Source organism: Suricata suricatta, chromosome 3, assembly GCF_006229205.1.
Source record: "Suricata suricatta isolate VVHF042 chromosome 3, meerkat_22Aug2017_6uvM2_HiC, whole genome shotgun sequence".
In the NCBI taxonomy this organism is placed as follows: Eukaryota; Metazoa; Chordata; class Mammalia; order Carnivora; family Herpestidae; genus Suricata; species Suricata suricatta.
In genome coordinates, this window is record NC_043702.1 from 138,262,648 (window position 1) to 138,278,410 (window position 15,763).

General features: G+C 43.2%; 1 protein-coding gene and 1 long non-coding RNA gene across 3 annotated transcripts in view; both read right to left on the reverse strand.

Moving 5' to 3' along the window:
- Positions 1-2,677, reverse strand: part of FLVCR1 (feline leukemia virus subgroup C cellular receptor 1) — a 34,020-nt gene extending 31,343 nt beyond the window's left edge. Inside the window, exon 1 of one of the 2 annotated variants that reach the window (XM_029935290.1) lies at positions 1,923-2,677. In XM_029935290.1, the coding sequence (XP_029791150.1) occupies positions 1,923-2,660 (738 nt within the window). In that variant the 5' untranslated portion in view covers positions 2,661-2,677. The remainder of the gene's footprint in view (positions 1-1,922) is intronic. The other variant, XM_029935291.1, reaches the window with a different exon arrangement.
- Positions 2,678-8,529: 5,852 nt separating this feature from the next.
- The window catches only part of LOC115286704, a 14,137-nt gene continuing 6,903 nt past the window's right edge, over positions 8,530-15,763 (reverse strand). Inside the window, exon 3 of the long non-coding RNA XR_003906223.1 lies at positions 8,530-8,907. This is a non-coding gene — a long non-coding RNA (uncharacterized LOC115286704). The remainder of the gene's footprint in view (positions 8,908-15,763) is intronic.

Consider the following 15,763-nt stretch of genomic DNA (forward strand, 5'->3'; position numbering starts at 1 on the left):
ATACTTAGCATGGTGCTAGGTTCTTATTCAATAATGTTGAATATTATGAATGATCACACATAATTTAGGCTGAAATTATGTAGATGGGGGCCCTGAGCAAGTTCACAGCTACTAGAGCCACAGGAGGGATGAAACACCTTCCTTGTAGGAAGAACGCAGAAGTGTGCTGAATGTTAGAGGGAAAATCTGTCTATGGGAAAACATCTCCATTTATTGTCCATAAACAGATAATCCATAAATACAGAGTTAATATTACTGTCATGCTCAATGAAGTATCAACATTGAATATAATTTTGTAAATGAAAAATGCTTTAAGAAAACAGCTCCTATCTAAACATATGGAATCAACCAACTAAAATATCATTTATATAAATTATTTTATTTTATTTTTGAGAGAGAGAAACAGCATGAGCAGGGGAGGGTCAGAGAGAGAGGCAGACACAGAATCTGAAGACAGGATCCAGGCTCTGAGCTGTCAGCACAGAGCTCAATGCGGGGCTCGAACCCACAAACCGTGAGATCATGACCTGAGCCAAAGTCGGACACTTAACTGACTGAGCCACCCAGGCGCCCCTATATAAAGTATTTTAAACACACAACAACTACAGTTCAAGCTGTCCTTTCTTCTGTACTTTTAGAGAAAGAAAACAAAGAAAAAAGCAGGAAGCATGTAGAGCTAGTGGTTTTATGGATTTTAGTAAATCTTACTGCGTTTTTCAAACAAGAGTTAGCCTGGAGGTAAGAGAGTAACATTCTTTTGTTACATAGCATGTAGGAATATACCTTCACCAAGAGGTGAAGTTCTTGATTTCCAGACTTTTAACTACGTTCTCCTCAAGCTGAATGAACACTCAATACAATGTACAGAAAGTATCACAAATATACGCACATACACAAAATTTATTAACAGTAAAAGAATCACTCTTCAATTACCACACACACACACACACACACACACACACCATTCCACTTAGTAATGCTATCAGAATGCTGCTGGAATTTGAACCTATTGTGTTAGAAGGACTAGGAAACTTTAAGGAATAATTGGCAAAATCAGCCACCCTTTTACAATAGGTTCCATGATCTGGGATCTGTCCTGTATTTTCTTTTCTTTTTTTTTTTTTTAAATGTTTTATTTACTTTTGATACAGAGAGAGACAGAGCATGAGAGAGGGAGGGGCAAAGAGAGGAGACACAGAATCAGAAGCAGGCTCCAGGCCCTGAGCTAGCTGTCAGCACAGAGCCTGACGCAGGGCTCGAACCCACGAACGTGAGATCTGACCTGAGCCGAAGTCGAAGTCAGAGGCTTAGCCGACTGAGCCACCCAGGTGCCCCTTTCCTGTATTTTCTTTCTGTTAAGAGTCGCTAAGCAGACTCAGTAATGTTGTGAGGTCTTTACCACCAGAACATTTATTTAGCTGTCATTTATAAAGTATCATGCACCAGGCACTCTGCTGACTGCCACGCTGGGTGTAGAGATTACTAAAAAAGATAAACTTTTAAAATAAATGAATGAATGAAAATAAAACAGGAGCTGCTCACTCAAAATGAGAACAAACTTCCCAGATTCCAACACCTTCCTTTTACAAAGAATACACTGGGGGTGACACTAATACCTGCCTAAGTCTCATTCCTTACCACACTGACCAGTTTTCTACTAGGCTAGGGTTATAATGGGCCGGTTCAGTTCATTATGTTATAGGTCATTCTCAAAGCAAGATGATAAGGTGGTCACTTCAAACTGCTTTTGAAGGTTCTGTCCTTACAAATAAATCAAATATCCTCTTTAAGCCAAGACTGCCTCCTATCTTATGACTACACATCTCCTTCCCTTCATTTATACACAACTGCGTCCTGAGAGTCCCTAGACCTTTATCTGGTTCTTTAAACATTCGATTTTCGCCCATCATCCTAGTCCTTACCTGATTGCCTAGCACGGCGGTGGCACAAGCTGTGGATACCTCCTTGGGCCCAAACCACACTGAGGCGATGCGGGAGGGCAGGCCGAGGATGAACACCTGGGCCACTGAGCACAGGCACTGGCCCAGCATGGTGACCCAGAAGAGATGGGGCTCCACACTGGCGCACTTGATCCAGGCGCCCAGGCAGTTGAGGCCTGAGCCCAGCAGGGCGGTGAGCCGAAGGCCTCTGGTGTCCAGCAGCCACGTGGCCGGGAAGATGAGCGGCACGTAGGCCAGCATGTACACCATGGACAGACAGTCAATGTGCAGGGAGGACACGCTGTAGAAGCCCTCGAAGATGTTGCTGATGATGCTGTACTGGATCCACTGAAAGGCGTTCACCAGCGAGTACAGGCTGAAGATCAGTAGCACCACAAAGCGCCGCGCAGACAGCGCGGTCTGGGGAACTCGGGAGCCCTCGGCCCCCGGGGTCTCCTCCCCGGGGCCGGTGGGCAGCAGCCGGGTCTGGGTCTCCTCCTCTAGAGCCAGCGGAGTCTGCGGCCTGCATAGGGCTTCCGCCGGGGCCGCGAGGCTGTCCCGAGACACTCCATTCAGGGTCAGGCAGCCGGCTTTGGGCCCGTTCTGCGGCTCGGCGCTCACTTTTCCGGGGGGCTCGCCTCCCGGCACCAGGAGGTATCCATTGGTGGGCTGGTGCCCGGGTGCCACCGCTGCCCCCTCCTCATCGTCCAGCTTCACCATGTCCCTGGGCTCCCCCGCGCCGCCTCGCGCCCCGACCCTCCACCCCCGTCCCGCACCCCTGGCCCAGGACCCGAGGCCCTCCCTGCACCCTAACCCCAGCCCCTTGGCCCACCGCTCATGCAACCCTTTTCCCTGCAGAGTGAGCCCGAGTGCGAGCCGCGAACCTCAGCGAGAGCGGTCAGACTACGCAGGCGAAAACCAGACGTCCTCGCGCGCCTCCAGGCCCGCGGTCACCCTGCGCAAGGCCCGGGTCCAAGAACGTCATGTCACCGCGGGTGACGGTCCCACTGGCCAATCAGTGGGCGTCTCCGCCCGGGAGCGTAAGCCAATCGGGGAGCTACCGGCAGGAAGGAGGCGGGAGCAAATTTGCCGGAAGGCGGGGCTGTAAGATAAGGCTGAGCGTTCTCCTCCCCGGAAAGATGCTGTAGCTGGGAGTAACAGACCTGGTGAGAGGGTGGAAGGAGGTGGGAGGCGGCGCCGGCAACTCGGCCACTCGGAACTGGGAGCGAGGGGTAGGCAGAACCGCGGGAGACACACAGGCAGACAAAGAGGGGCTCCCCTACGGCCAGGTCCACTGTCAGAGGACGAATTTGGCCTCGCCCCAGCACAGCTGTCTGTCAAGGTCGGACGCTTCCTTTAGAGCAGACAGGACGACGTTTCAGAAATTCATGCCACCTCGGCAGAGGGAAAACACCAGAAAGCGTTTCAATCCAAATAAAGAGATTTCGTCAGAAATCTGCCCTTGTGAAGTTGGAATCCCCCCCACACATACCCCGCTGATGACTGAGGCCGATGGCAGGTCCGGTGCCTGAGCACACTCCGTGACTCAACAGTCTCCCTTGGACCACCTCCTTAGTTAGCACTTACTGGACATGCACATTCACTGGGTTCAGTGGATTCCAGGTACCAAACTTGTTTTGAACGTTATGTTCCAGACACTGTGGTGCCCTGGGGAATTAAAAAAAAAAAAAAAAAAAAAAAAAGGAAGAAAAGAGACAGCTCCTGCCCTCAAGAGCACGCGTTCGAAGCCTTGAGAGTCTTCTAGAGAAAATGTCAGCCCTCCTGCTAGTTTAGGAAACTTTGCAACAAAACAAACAGAAAGACTTGAAATATTCATTATTAAAGTGAAATTGAAATCCGGGGTATCTAACTCTGGGTTTAATCTTGAAAAATGGTGCTATCTAGAAGTCTAAAACCCTGTACATCTTGTATTGCCTTTTAACATCACTTTGGTGGTGCATATCAGGTCTACGCCTCAGATATACATCAGATACCTCTCTGTACAGGTGAAATACTATGTAATCCTAAACTTTAAAGAATACTGTGTACATTTTAATATCGTCTTTGGCCATGCTATATAAATTGCCACGTGCCACCTTCACCATGTTCCTCCTCCTCCTCCTCCATCCCCTTCCTTGCTTAATTTTTCTTCTTAGCACTTACCACTATCTAAATGTCCTATATTTTGCTTATTTTTTTCTGGTTATTTTCTCACTCTCCACTAGAAGGTAAGCCCCATGAAGGCAAGTTTGAAAATGTATTGCTATTTCCTGAATGACTGCAGCTAATACACATTGAATTACTATTGAATGCTCTAAATAATTATTTGCTTTGTAAGTGAATCCATTTTTTAAACTTGCAAATTTCCCCAAAAATATGGTATTCTAAACATTGATTTAGATATTTCAAATTATTGAGCTGTGTTCTCTGAATGAACAAACAAATAACCAAATGTGGAATCCAAAAGACTTCAGTCTTAATTAAGAAGTTTATTTTATGGATTTCTGAAAAAACAAAAAACAAATTGTACTGCTTAATGTGCAGCACAACTTATTATTCAATATGCAGAGGCATTTTTTAAAGACATTTATATATCATGAAACTTTCTAAAGAGCTCATGGCAAAACTGTTGAGAAAGGGAATCCAATGGGTAGAATTTTAAACGGACTTTCTTTACTTGCCCCAGTCATACCTCCAGTCCAGATAATCACAGTAAACATTCAGATATCTGCAAATGTCCCGCCCCCTTCCTGAAACCAGAAAATGGAAGATTATATTAGGCCTCATTTTCCCATTATCCAACGTGTGCTGGAGCTTGTCTTCTGCCAGATCTGAACAGCAACTTCCTTCTCTGCACACTGGCAGCTTCCAGAATGTACTTCTGCAAGTGGGGGGGGGGGGGCATTCTTTCTGGTGGTATACAGGCTTCTTCTGTTTAGAGATGATTTGCCTTCTCTATGTCCTTAGCAAGAAGGTTTGTGTCGAGAGTCCTCTGGGTATCCTGGATCACAGTCAGTATCTAATTTCCCTCCACATTGGTACAGTCTGGCTCCTATGCTACTCTTGTCCACTTTGTCATTTGCCCTCCCTGCCCACGGCAAAGCTCTGTATCTGGCCCTGTCACCATCAACATGGAGCACAGCATCAAGAGGGTTTAGAGTAGTGGAGAAAAGCAGCTCTAGAGCCAGGCGACCTGGATTTGAATCCCACCTTCAGGACTCACTAGCTGCACACCCTTGGGCAAATTACTGATCTGTACATACTTCATAGAATTGCTGTTATGAGGAATAAGTTGAGTGAATGATGGCTGGTATATGGTCTAGGCATTCTTAGTTACAGTTAGTAAGGTAGTTTATATAGTGGTTAGGGTCCAGGCTCCAGATCCGATTAGCCCTGATTCAAATTCTAGCTCTTACAGCTGCATGACTTTGGACTAGTTACTGTGTACCTCAGTTTCTGCAACTGGAAGATGAAGACAATATTCATAAATTTGTTGTGAGAAATAAATGGCGAGTAAATATAAAGTGCTTAAATAGTGCCTGACCTCTAAGCTATAGTAGTCGGTACAATACCCAGTAAATGTTGCCCAAAGCCATTATTATCAAGTCATGTCTTTCCTCAGAGTTATATCTTGTTCTCATGTTATCTTAGATTTGACCACTGCCTATTGAAGCCTGCTTGGATTGTCCTGGAGTTATTCTAGGCTCTTTCAGACTGAACTTAGGATTCTAGAGCTCCTCCCCAGAGGGTGCTCTCAGAATGCCATGAAAGGGCAGCACACAGCAGAGTATACTAACTACTCTTGGTCCAACAAGAGGTAGATTTCTTATTAGAGTTGGTCAACGGTTGAATGAACCACCATGTGACATATCTAGACAACAGATGGTATCTATATTTGGTGAGGTGTATTGTGGGTAGGATTCCTGAATTCCATAGAAAATTGAACTATGTGAGATCTAAGATTTCTTCTGACTCTACATTTCTGTGATTTATGAAGAGCAAAATAAGATATTTCCAAAGAAAGGATTAGACAAAATTCATATGCTTAGTTCAGCAAAGTTCTGTGAGTGAAAGAATGGAGTACAGAAAGGGAAAACTCAGCAGTATCTCTTTGTAGTATCATCCCAGTTCTTAACCTCTGGATACTTATTAACTAGTTAGGCATGAATTGTACTTTATATCATATATTTGGATGAATAACTGCATAAACCTTACTCTCTGCTAGAGAAGACAGCACTGGGAGCATCACTTGGCTGGGAGTCAAGAAGAGACTGAGCTACTTTATGGGTGTGGAGTGCCAAATCTGAGAAAGATTTGAATAAGTAACAGTTCAGCAATATGAGATCTGAATGGCATCCAGGAACCAAGGTCCAAAAGGCTATCAAGGGTGATGTGGCTGTTCCTGAGCAAAGGTCCCTGCAGTCCAAGAGGTTAAGATGCAAACCAGAACAATGCTACTAGATGTAAAACCCACCTTGTTTCATGGGGAGTGGAGTAGATTTCAGCAGCCTTACGTTCAGTTTACACCACCATTACTGTGTTCTATCCCCCAGAGTGACGGAGTCTATGCTGTTAAACTCCGGAAGGATTAAGTTGGGAAAAGGGGTGGAAGAGGCTGGAAACCTGAATTCTCTTATTATGTATCTTTTCCTCCCTTGAGGCATTGTGTGTGTGTGTGTGTGTGTGTGTGTGTGTGTGTGTGTAAACCGTCCATAAAAAGAATCCCCAGGATCTTCCCTTCTGTGTATTTTTGTCTTGCTTCCTTTTGGTCCATGATGCCAGTTGAGTTCTTACAAAGAAACTAAATGCAAGGCAGAGGGGACTGAAAGTACCAACCCTTTAGTTACTAGGTTGGTTCCCCTGGCAACCAGCCCCCATCCCTAGGTTCTTTCCAAAAGTCACTTCATTAACATGGCAAAGAAATCATCACAGAAAAGTCCCAAGGTTTGAAATGGTCTGTGCCAGAAACTTTGGGGTGAAGACTAAATATATTGTTCTTATTATAAATCACAAAATCACATTAGCATGGTAGTAGGTATGTGGTAGCAAAGTAGTAGCAAGACTAATTCCTGATTCCCAGGCTTGGGAGTATGAGGTTGCTAATATCCGAGTCACACACTATCGCCCCCCCCCCCCCCCCCCCCCCCCCCCCGCCCGCCCCTTTAGGTGTGGATCTCGAAAGGAGCTGGCTGTGGCTGAGTATGCAGACTGGAGACAAAACCAACAGCAAAGAAGGACTGGCCAGCAGAGAAGAAATCACACCACATCGGTCCACTCGGTGCCTCTAGTATGCCATGTGCATGTTTATCATGCGGTCTGCCTCATGATCTGCTGGGAATTGCTCTCCATCTTCTCTTGACTTAGCCAAATCTACGCATCCTTTACAGTCAAGGTCAGTTCCATTCCCACCTCCTTCCTTAGTGTCTGCATGATCAGAGCCCCTAGAAATGCCTTCCTCTTGTGACCAGTAACACCTTCGGAGCTGCTCACTGAACATTTCCTGGTGGTTACTTAGATTTTCCTTTGCATGTTTTATCCCTTATCTAGATTTGAGCATCTTGAAGCTGGGGACTGGATTTTATATCTTATTTTACAACACCCTCAGTACCTAAAAAAGTTCTTTTCTTGGCAGTGTAGGGGCCCAGGGCAGATCACCCCAAAATGTGCTACAGTGGCATACTGATGGCTTTGAATCAAAGCTGCTGAAGAAACAGCCAGTGCAAGGACACCCTGACCTAACTCTGTCCTGCAGAAAAGGGGAAATAAATCTCCCATGTGGAAGGCACCTCCCTGTACCAGGAGATAGAGAGATAGGGAATTCTTATCAGCAGAAATAGGGAATTTAGAGCCCAGAAGGCCATATAAAAAAACCCTGTTACTTTTTTACTAATTTACTGCCTCAGCCCACATGCTGTTTAGAGTTTCTTACCATTTGAAGCTCCTGAATGTAAGTTTTCTTTTTCCTGTCTACTCCTCACAGATTTATTGTCTCTTTGACGAAAAGTATAAAAAAAAAACCCACAACTGCCTGCCTTAGTCTTTGCCTTAGGTCTCAAATGTCATTGTTGGGCCTCTGAGTGCACATAATTAAATTTTGGTTTTCTCTTTTTTCTTTTCCCCTCTCCTGTTAATCTGCCTCATGTTCTTAGACCAGATAAAAGAAACTTGAAGGGTACAGGAAACTTTTTACTCCCGGAAAGCAGTTCATTTCATACAAAGTCACTGGCATCTAACTCCACAAAATGGGCTTAGGTGGCAGGGACTAGTATTAAGAAAATCGCCAGCCCCATTATTGCAAAATTTTAAACATTAAATCATATCAGATGTTAAACCAGGCCCTATCTCCCTCTGAAATAAAACTAAACACACTTCAAGTTCAAGTTTACGTATTTGGCCATGATTGTGCGTGCCTGGTGTTGTATCCTACAACCTTAGAGTAGGAACGAAATGAGACCTTGGTGATGTTTGAAGTGAGTAGCTGTCAGGGAGGGGAAAATTTTCCCCTCATGCTCTTAGCTATTTGGGCTGGTCAAATAATTAAAACAACATAAGACAGGTTAATAGGAGAAAACATATTTAATTACGTACACACAGGGAATCCACATAAACTTAAGAGCTCCCAAAGACAGTCAGGCAAAATGAGGTATATATGTTCATCCTGAACTAAGGAGAAGGGTCTGGCCCTTCAGAAGAAAGGAAGCAATTGACAGGGAGGTGAAACAGGGTGAATGTCTGGTGAACAGATGTTTTCTGCTTCTTACAGAGGCAATGAGACACAAAGAGGCATGTTAGCTAATAGACTTCACTAGCTTCCTTGCTGTCTACCACACCGAGTTCGTATTATAACGGAGTCGTCTGTGGTGATAGCTCCCTTCCTGGAGCAGGTCCTCTAGCTAAATTCTTTTAGGAAGTTTGAGGTGTAGGAGTGAGTAAAGGAAACCTCATTTCCATTGGGGTCTTCCATTTCCTGTGAGGGAGGAGGAAGGTAAGAATTATCCTGACAAGGGAGGACATTTTTTACAAAGGTATTTATCTCTTGCTTTTAAGAAAAAGAAGGAATTTCCCTCCCAGCCCCAGCAACAATGCACTAATCATTGCTTACAACTGGTGAGAAATTTCCACAACCCCAAACTCTTGTTCTTCTCTAAAGAACTTTTTTTGTTTATTTATTTATTTTGAGAGAGAGAGAGGGAAAAAAATGTAAGTGGGGGAGGGGCAGAGAGAGAAAGAAGGAGAGGGAGAGAATCCCAAGCAGTCTCCAAGCTGTCAGCACACAGCCCAACGTGGGGTCAAATCCACGAACCAAGAGATCATGACCTGAGCTGAAGTCAGATGCTTAGCCAACTGAGCCACCCAGGCAGCCCTCCAATGAACTTTTGTTCAAAACAACCCTACACAGTTTTCCTCTAAAACCTAATAAAAGCTGCCCTTCCCTTTGTCTCTTTGGACTTTCCTGTGTTCACCATAGTGTGCTTGTCCTGAATTGCAATTCCTCTGCTACTCCCAAATAAAGTAATTGGCAATTTTATTTGTAAGGTTGACGGGGGAAAGTCAAAGGTTCTTCCTGAGCCTTTTGGGCCTTCATTGTTCTTAACTCAAAATAATCCTCATGCCGAAGCAGCACACCCTGGGATGGCCTGCCCTGAACCTCAGCAGTTTCTTCCTCTGACACTTTCTTAGATGTTTCACATATTAAAAGTCGATGGGGCACCTGGGTGGCTTAGCCGGTCAAGCGTCCGACTCCTGATTTGGGCTCAGGTCAAAATCTCACAGTCCTGGGATTGAGCCCCATGTCGGGCTCTGTGCTGAGCTTGGTACCTTCTTGGTCTCTCTCCTTTCTCTGCCTCTTCTCCTCCCCACCCCTCTTTTAAATAAATAAAGAAACTTTTTTTTTTTTTTAATTGAGCTGGTGGCTGAGTGGCAAGAGGCCCATAAAGGTAGAAAACAACACAGATATAAATGAGGATGAACAAACAGAAAAAACAAACTGAAGCATGTTACCCCACACCCCATTAGGCCAAGTCTCCTACTCCTGGGAATAGGTCAGTCTCATATAATGGGTCAAATTAATTTCTTTGTTGGAAAATACTAATCCTTTCTTTTAATGGATTTTATTCATGGAAGCAACGGTTTTTTTCTCCACGATTACACAAATTCCTCCTTTTTGAGCCAGAGAGACAGATTTTGGGGTGGCACATTTTGCCACTCCACAGTCTTGCCTTTGAAACATCCCCCCAAGAAACTTCATAGCCCCAAAGCTGAGCTGGTAGATTGTTCTCTCTCATCGAACTAGACTCAGTCCTGACAATAGGTCAGTTCAGTTAAATTCATTTCAGAAGGCCATCTTGCAGGTAGGCTACCAAAGTTAAGCCTATATATAGATATTTAACAATCAGATATTTAATCAAAGGTCGTTCTGTGGAAACAAAAGAAAAACAATGGTTAATGATTGGAGCAAGTTGTAAACCAGTTTCTGAATTCTGGGGGTAGTCAGCCAGTTGAGATTTCCAGATGTTAGACTTGAAGCATTTCTAGATGGACTGAAGGCAGATAACAGCAATCTGATAGACTTTCCTAGTTTGCAGTTTGAATGTCTCTAGTGATTTTTCTGAAATATTCCCATAGGAATACTCAGCAAGGAGCTGTTGTGGTGATTTCTCTGAAGTTTGTATACCAAGTTGTCCAACTTTAGTTTGCAGGGCTTTGGGAAAAGGGCAGTTTTAGTTCTTAATGATTTCAAGACAGAATGGTAGGGAAAAATGGGAAATGATAGTTTGGAGATTTGTAGCTAGAAGAGTTTAGGATCCAATCCAGTTTACAATGAATAGTATAATATCCACAAAGGTGGTTATTGAAACGTAATTTTTCTTTATAAATACTGTCGTTTCTATCAAAGATAGCAAAGCTAAGACTAATTTGTTTGCAAAATAAATCTACTTCCAATAAACTTGGCCTGATTACTTATGTAAATGTAGCAGGAATGATTGATCATATAGACTCCTTGCTGGAACTTTTCATAAGAATCCCCTCTTTGTTTTTTAATTTTTTTAAACATTTATTTACTATTTAGAGACAGAGAGAGACAGAGACAGAGCATGAGCAGGAGAGGGCCAGAGAGAGAAGGAGACATAGAATCTGAACCAGGCTCCAGGCTCTGAGATGTCAGCACAGAGCCTGACGCGGGGCTTGAACTCACAAACTGCAAGATCATGACTTGAGCCAACGTTGGCCACTTAACCGACTAAGCCACCTAGGCACCCCAAGAATCTCCTCTTAACAGCTTCTCAAGGTAAAGAAGTCAAACCAATACTTGCAATGAGACTTTGCAATACCTATAGATTTGGGTTAATGCCTCTTGGGGTCCCCCGAATATCCTGAGACGCTTGTACCTGCCAGAAAGTGACCTTTCTTACCTATCTGGTAAGGCTGTAAGGAATCCTGTAAGGAAGGTATCAGGCTGATATTTCCAAGGGGCTTTATTGACTCCATAAAGTCAACCTTAGTTTCTTAAAACAGTCTGGTCGCACCTGAGTCTATGCGTCTCTGTCAAATATGACATTCCAGTCAAAGCCTTTGTAATATAACCAGCTTCCAATTGTGTCATGTTACAAGAACAGATTCTTATTGAACTTGGGTAAATAACTGAATTGCCATGAAAATATCAGACTATTACTGAGAGTTTCTGGATTCTGGAGAGATCAGATAGGGAGAAAAAGATATTTCAACTCTGGTTACAAAGGTATAACTTACCAAATTGCTATTAGTCATAATTAGCTTAAAAGGAAAAGTTTCCTTCTATCTATAAAACAGAGGATTAAAGAACCGACTATAGGTTAGTTTCTAATATATTTTGAGATACAGAACTGCTTGATTTATAAGTGCTTAATTTTAAGCCAGTTATATAGAGCTCTTTTACAAATTAATTCTGGTAATATCATCTGGAGATAGAAAAATACTGTATTTGTAATGTAGAAAACAGAGTTTTTATAGCTTTCTGTTAAAAATTTTTAGCTACGAATCATGTATAGCAATATAAAACTCACTAGTTTATAAATTAAGTTTATCTACTTGGATGGCTAAAGCTTTTTACTAGTAATATTTGTGAAGGCCCATGATTTGTATTTGCTCTTGACAAGTAATCTTAGGGGAGCTGTGGAGCACTTTGTATTTTTTAAAAGGTCATTTTTTTCTCCTCCTACCCCATTTAGTCTTAGGCAAGTGTGGGCATTGTTTTAGATACCCCCTGGAGTGTTTATATTTCAAAGGCAAGGTAAGATTTGTATCTTGAAAAAGAAAGAAAGTACATTCCTCTAAGAAGAACTTTGTTTTTTCAAGGCCAGTAATTTATAAGCCTTATGAGAAAAATGAAGGAAGTTTTAGGATTGGTAAAAAGCAATAGATAAAGTTTGCATTGCCTCTAGAGCTGCATTTAAAAAAAAAAAGTTTATATATTTTTGAGAAAGAGAGAGTGGGACAGAGGATACCAAGTGGGTTCTGTGCTGACAGCAGAGAGCCTGAACAAAAGTGGGGGAGTTGTTAAAAAGACAATCACAGGCCCAAAATGGCATCAATTAGGTAACACCTCAAGTCAGTAAACCAAGGCTTAGTACCTAACCTGACTGCAGTTTCAACCCCCCCAGCCATTCCCCCACCCCCCCGCCAACGTAAGCTTTACGTAGTCAACATGAGAAGTTCCTGGTCAACACTAGGAAGTTGACTCATAGGCCTTTCCCATTCCCTTTAAGAGGGTAGCCTTGCCTAAAACTATGGATTCTTCCCAAGTAATTTTATTTTTTCCTTTTCCTATCTACCTTTAAAAATCTTTCCTTTTCTGCAGTCCATTGGATCTCCCCTCTACTTCCTAGGTTGGATGCTATCTGATTCATGAATCGACTAATAAAGCCAATTAGACCATTAAAATGTCCTAAGTTGAATTTTTGTTATAACAGGGCATAGAGTTTTATTTTAGCTTAGGGGAGGACCTAAAAAAAAATCCTATTAGGCTATGAGGATCAGCTTCCACTTTCTGATTAACTTTTAACCATATAGCTACTTAAAAATTTTTTTAATATCTTATCAAGTTTTAGCTGCGGTGGATAGTAAATATTTCTGGCAGTATTAAACAACTTTATGGACCCTTCAAAAAGTCTTCAAAGAAGGTGCAAAGATTATTACCTTCTCAAGATCTAGAATCATTTCCAAAGATAGCCACAAGAAAGAACTGACAGCCAGCATGTCTGGGGCAGGTAGAAAGCCAAGCCAAACTCCCAGGACACAAAACAAACTTAGTAAGATTTTACTATTTTCCCCCTCTTTTTAGATACCTACAGTTTCCAGAACCACAGCCTCTTAGACATAAAATAAGCAGGTGTGCCAGAAGATGGTCTACTTAATTGTTTGGCTCTTAAGAAGGAAGAACTTATGTTGGATGTGGAGTTTTAATTTTTGGTCTAAGACTAATTTCTGTTTTTTCATCTTGGCAAAAGGATTCCCTGAGGTTTGCTGTTACATTCTTTTGTATCCTCTGTTTAATTTGGTCTTCCCACAAGTGCCAATAAGACAATTCCTTAGGATGAGAGCTCTCTAAAATTTTTCAAGTATAGTAGTTTTTCTGATTCAGAAGATCCTGGCCATTGATGAGTAGGATCTATGCCTCTCAGTAGTGAGTCAAGCCTAACCCTTCTAACAGCTTAACCAAGGGCACAAGAGGCATCCCACAAGAGAGTGTAAAATATGCAGCCCTCACACAGATCTAGAGAGTTCATTTCCAAAGATAGACTGTGAAAGCAAAGGCCTTCACTGCATAGGCAGTAAGGATTCTTTAGTGAAAATGTATCTCCAGTTTCCCAAGTGAACTTGAGATACCTCTAGTCACAAGCCTGCTCATCTGTGACACTGGGCAGGCACTACTAGAATAAGAATTTTCTGGCATTAATAAAGCAATGAGAGTTGAGACAACAAAGACCTCTAAGGACTGGGACCTTTTATGACAAATTTCCCTGAGAGCTGGTACTGCCAGACAAACAGACCACTGCTGGTGACCTCCAGTCTTGGAACCCCAGTCCGTTCAGCAGGCCACCAGGATGCACCGCAATAAGTACACCTTCTGGATGGGAAGACTGGAAAGAATATTCTTACTGGTCACAGAGCCAAGCTCTTGGAACATAAAACAAAAGGAAAAATCTCATCCAATTTTCCTTATAAGAACATTAACATTTTTAGCTAAGCTTTCGGTCTCTTGGAGACAAACTAATACCTGGGGGGATGTGGGATGATCGGTTGTTTTATGGTTATACCTCACTGCATGGAAGTTTCCTGAAGGTTGGTGAGTGACCCGCGTCAGTCTAATCAATTCCGTGACCAATTTATTCTAAGACAGCATCTTTGAATTGGGAGGCAAACACCCTAACAGCTTTTAAGCACTTGACTTGTGCCCACCAACTTCACAGCTCTGGCTTCCAAGATGTCCCTCAGCGACAGCATTGTTATTATTAACTTAGTAGTACATTCCGCTAAGACCTATGTATTTTGTCCAGTAGGAATACTATACCGTGATATGCCACTACACACGTCAGTGTATCGCAGTGTGCCGTACAGCAAAAACATGACTGGGGCGACACTAGGTATTACAAAAACAGGTTTATCTTCTGTACTAACTGGGGGTTCCCATTAGACTTATGTGCTGCTTCTGAGCAGGCCAAATGTAGCTTTCGGGGGCTCATTGGATGGCTTTTGCCTGCCCTGGGCCTCAGCTGTTCTGGGCTGGACTTGCCTCACTCTGACTTCAGGGTCTCCTGCCTCTTTCTTGATTGCTACAGGTCACCAGTCCCCCTTCAACGTTCATGCTTATTCTTTAGCAACTCAACCTCAGCAGGGAGCATACCCACTGGTGGTTCAAATGCTCTGTACATATTCGAGAACCCACGCCAGGACCCATGAGAGAAATACATTTTATGTCACAACCTTGTTATGTGCAAATATATACAACTGAAACAAATTTTACCCTTCCGCCCGCAAAGAATGTTGATATTTTCTACCCTATTTCGTTTTTTAAAAAGCTACTTGTCAACCGCTGAAGTAAGTGCACAATCTCCCGGTCCGGCAAGCTGTGGCCCTCAGCCGTGAAGACATTAAGACACTAATGGGCAAGGAAAGCCACCCTTCTGATATTTTTATGGGAGGATCACACTGAAAGGAAAACACAAAATTTAACAGCTAGCCTCAGGGAATCCCTTAATAAAACGAAAGAACAGTAGTCATAATATGAACAGAAATTAAAAACCAAATCTGACATATATCCCCCTTTACTCCCCTTTATCCCCTATTTCCCGTGCCTGACTGTATATATGTTTTGGTCTAAACCTCCCTTCTCAAAGCCCAGCCCCATCTCCTCAGCCAATTTCCTGGAATCCTAAAACTCCAACTTCTCCAGGAAAAAACACTTTAACAACCAGCTGCCTGTTATAACTTTCCTTTCTTGAAATATTTGCAGAGCACTTCTGCGTGGTCTCCACGCCCAGGGACTACAACTTACTTAGGTAAATACTGAATGTCAGCAAATGAACTGAGCAAAAGCACCCAGGAAGAGCAACAGGGCTTGGCTTTGCTCTTCTACTTCAACTCCTCCTACTTCCCAGGGCTCTGTGATCAAGCTCTGCCAGTTCCAGGCATTCCTGTGCCATGTCCTTTGTGGACGTATCCTGGCAAAGAGTTCATATCCCCAGGACAGCAGCAGGTCTTTTTTTTTTTTTCATAATATTTTATTGTCAAATTGTTTTCCATACAACACCCAGTGCTCTTCCCCTAAGTGTTCTCCACCATCA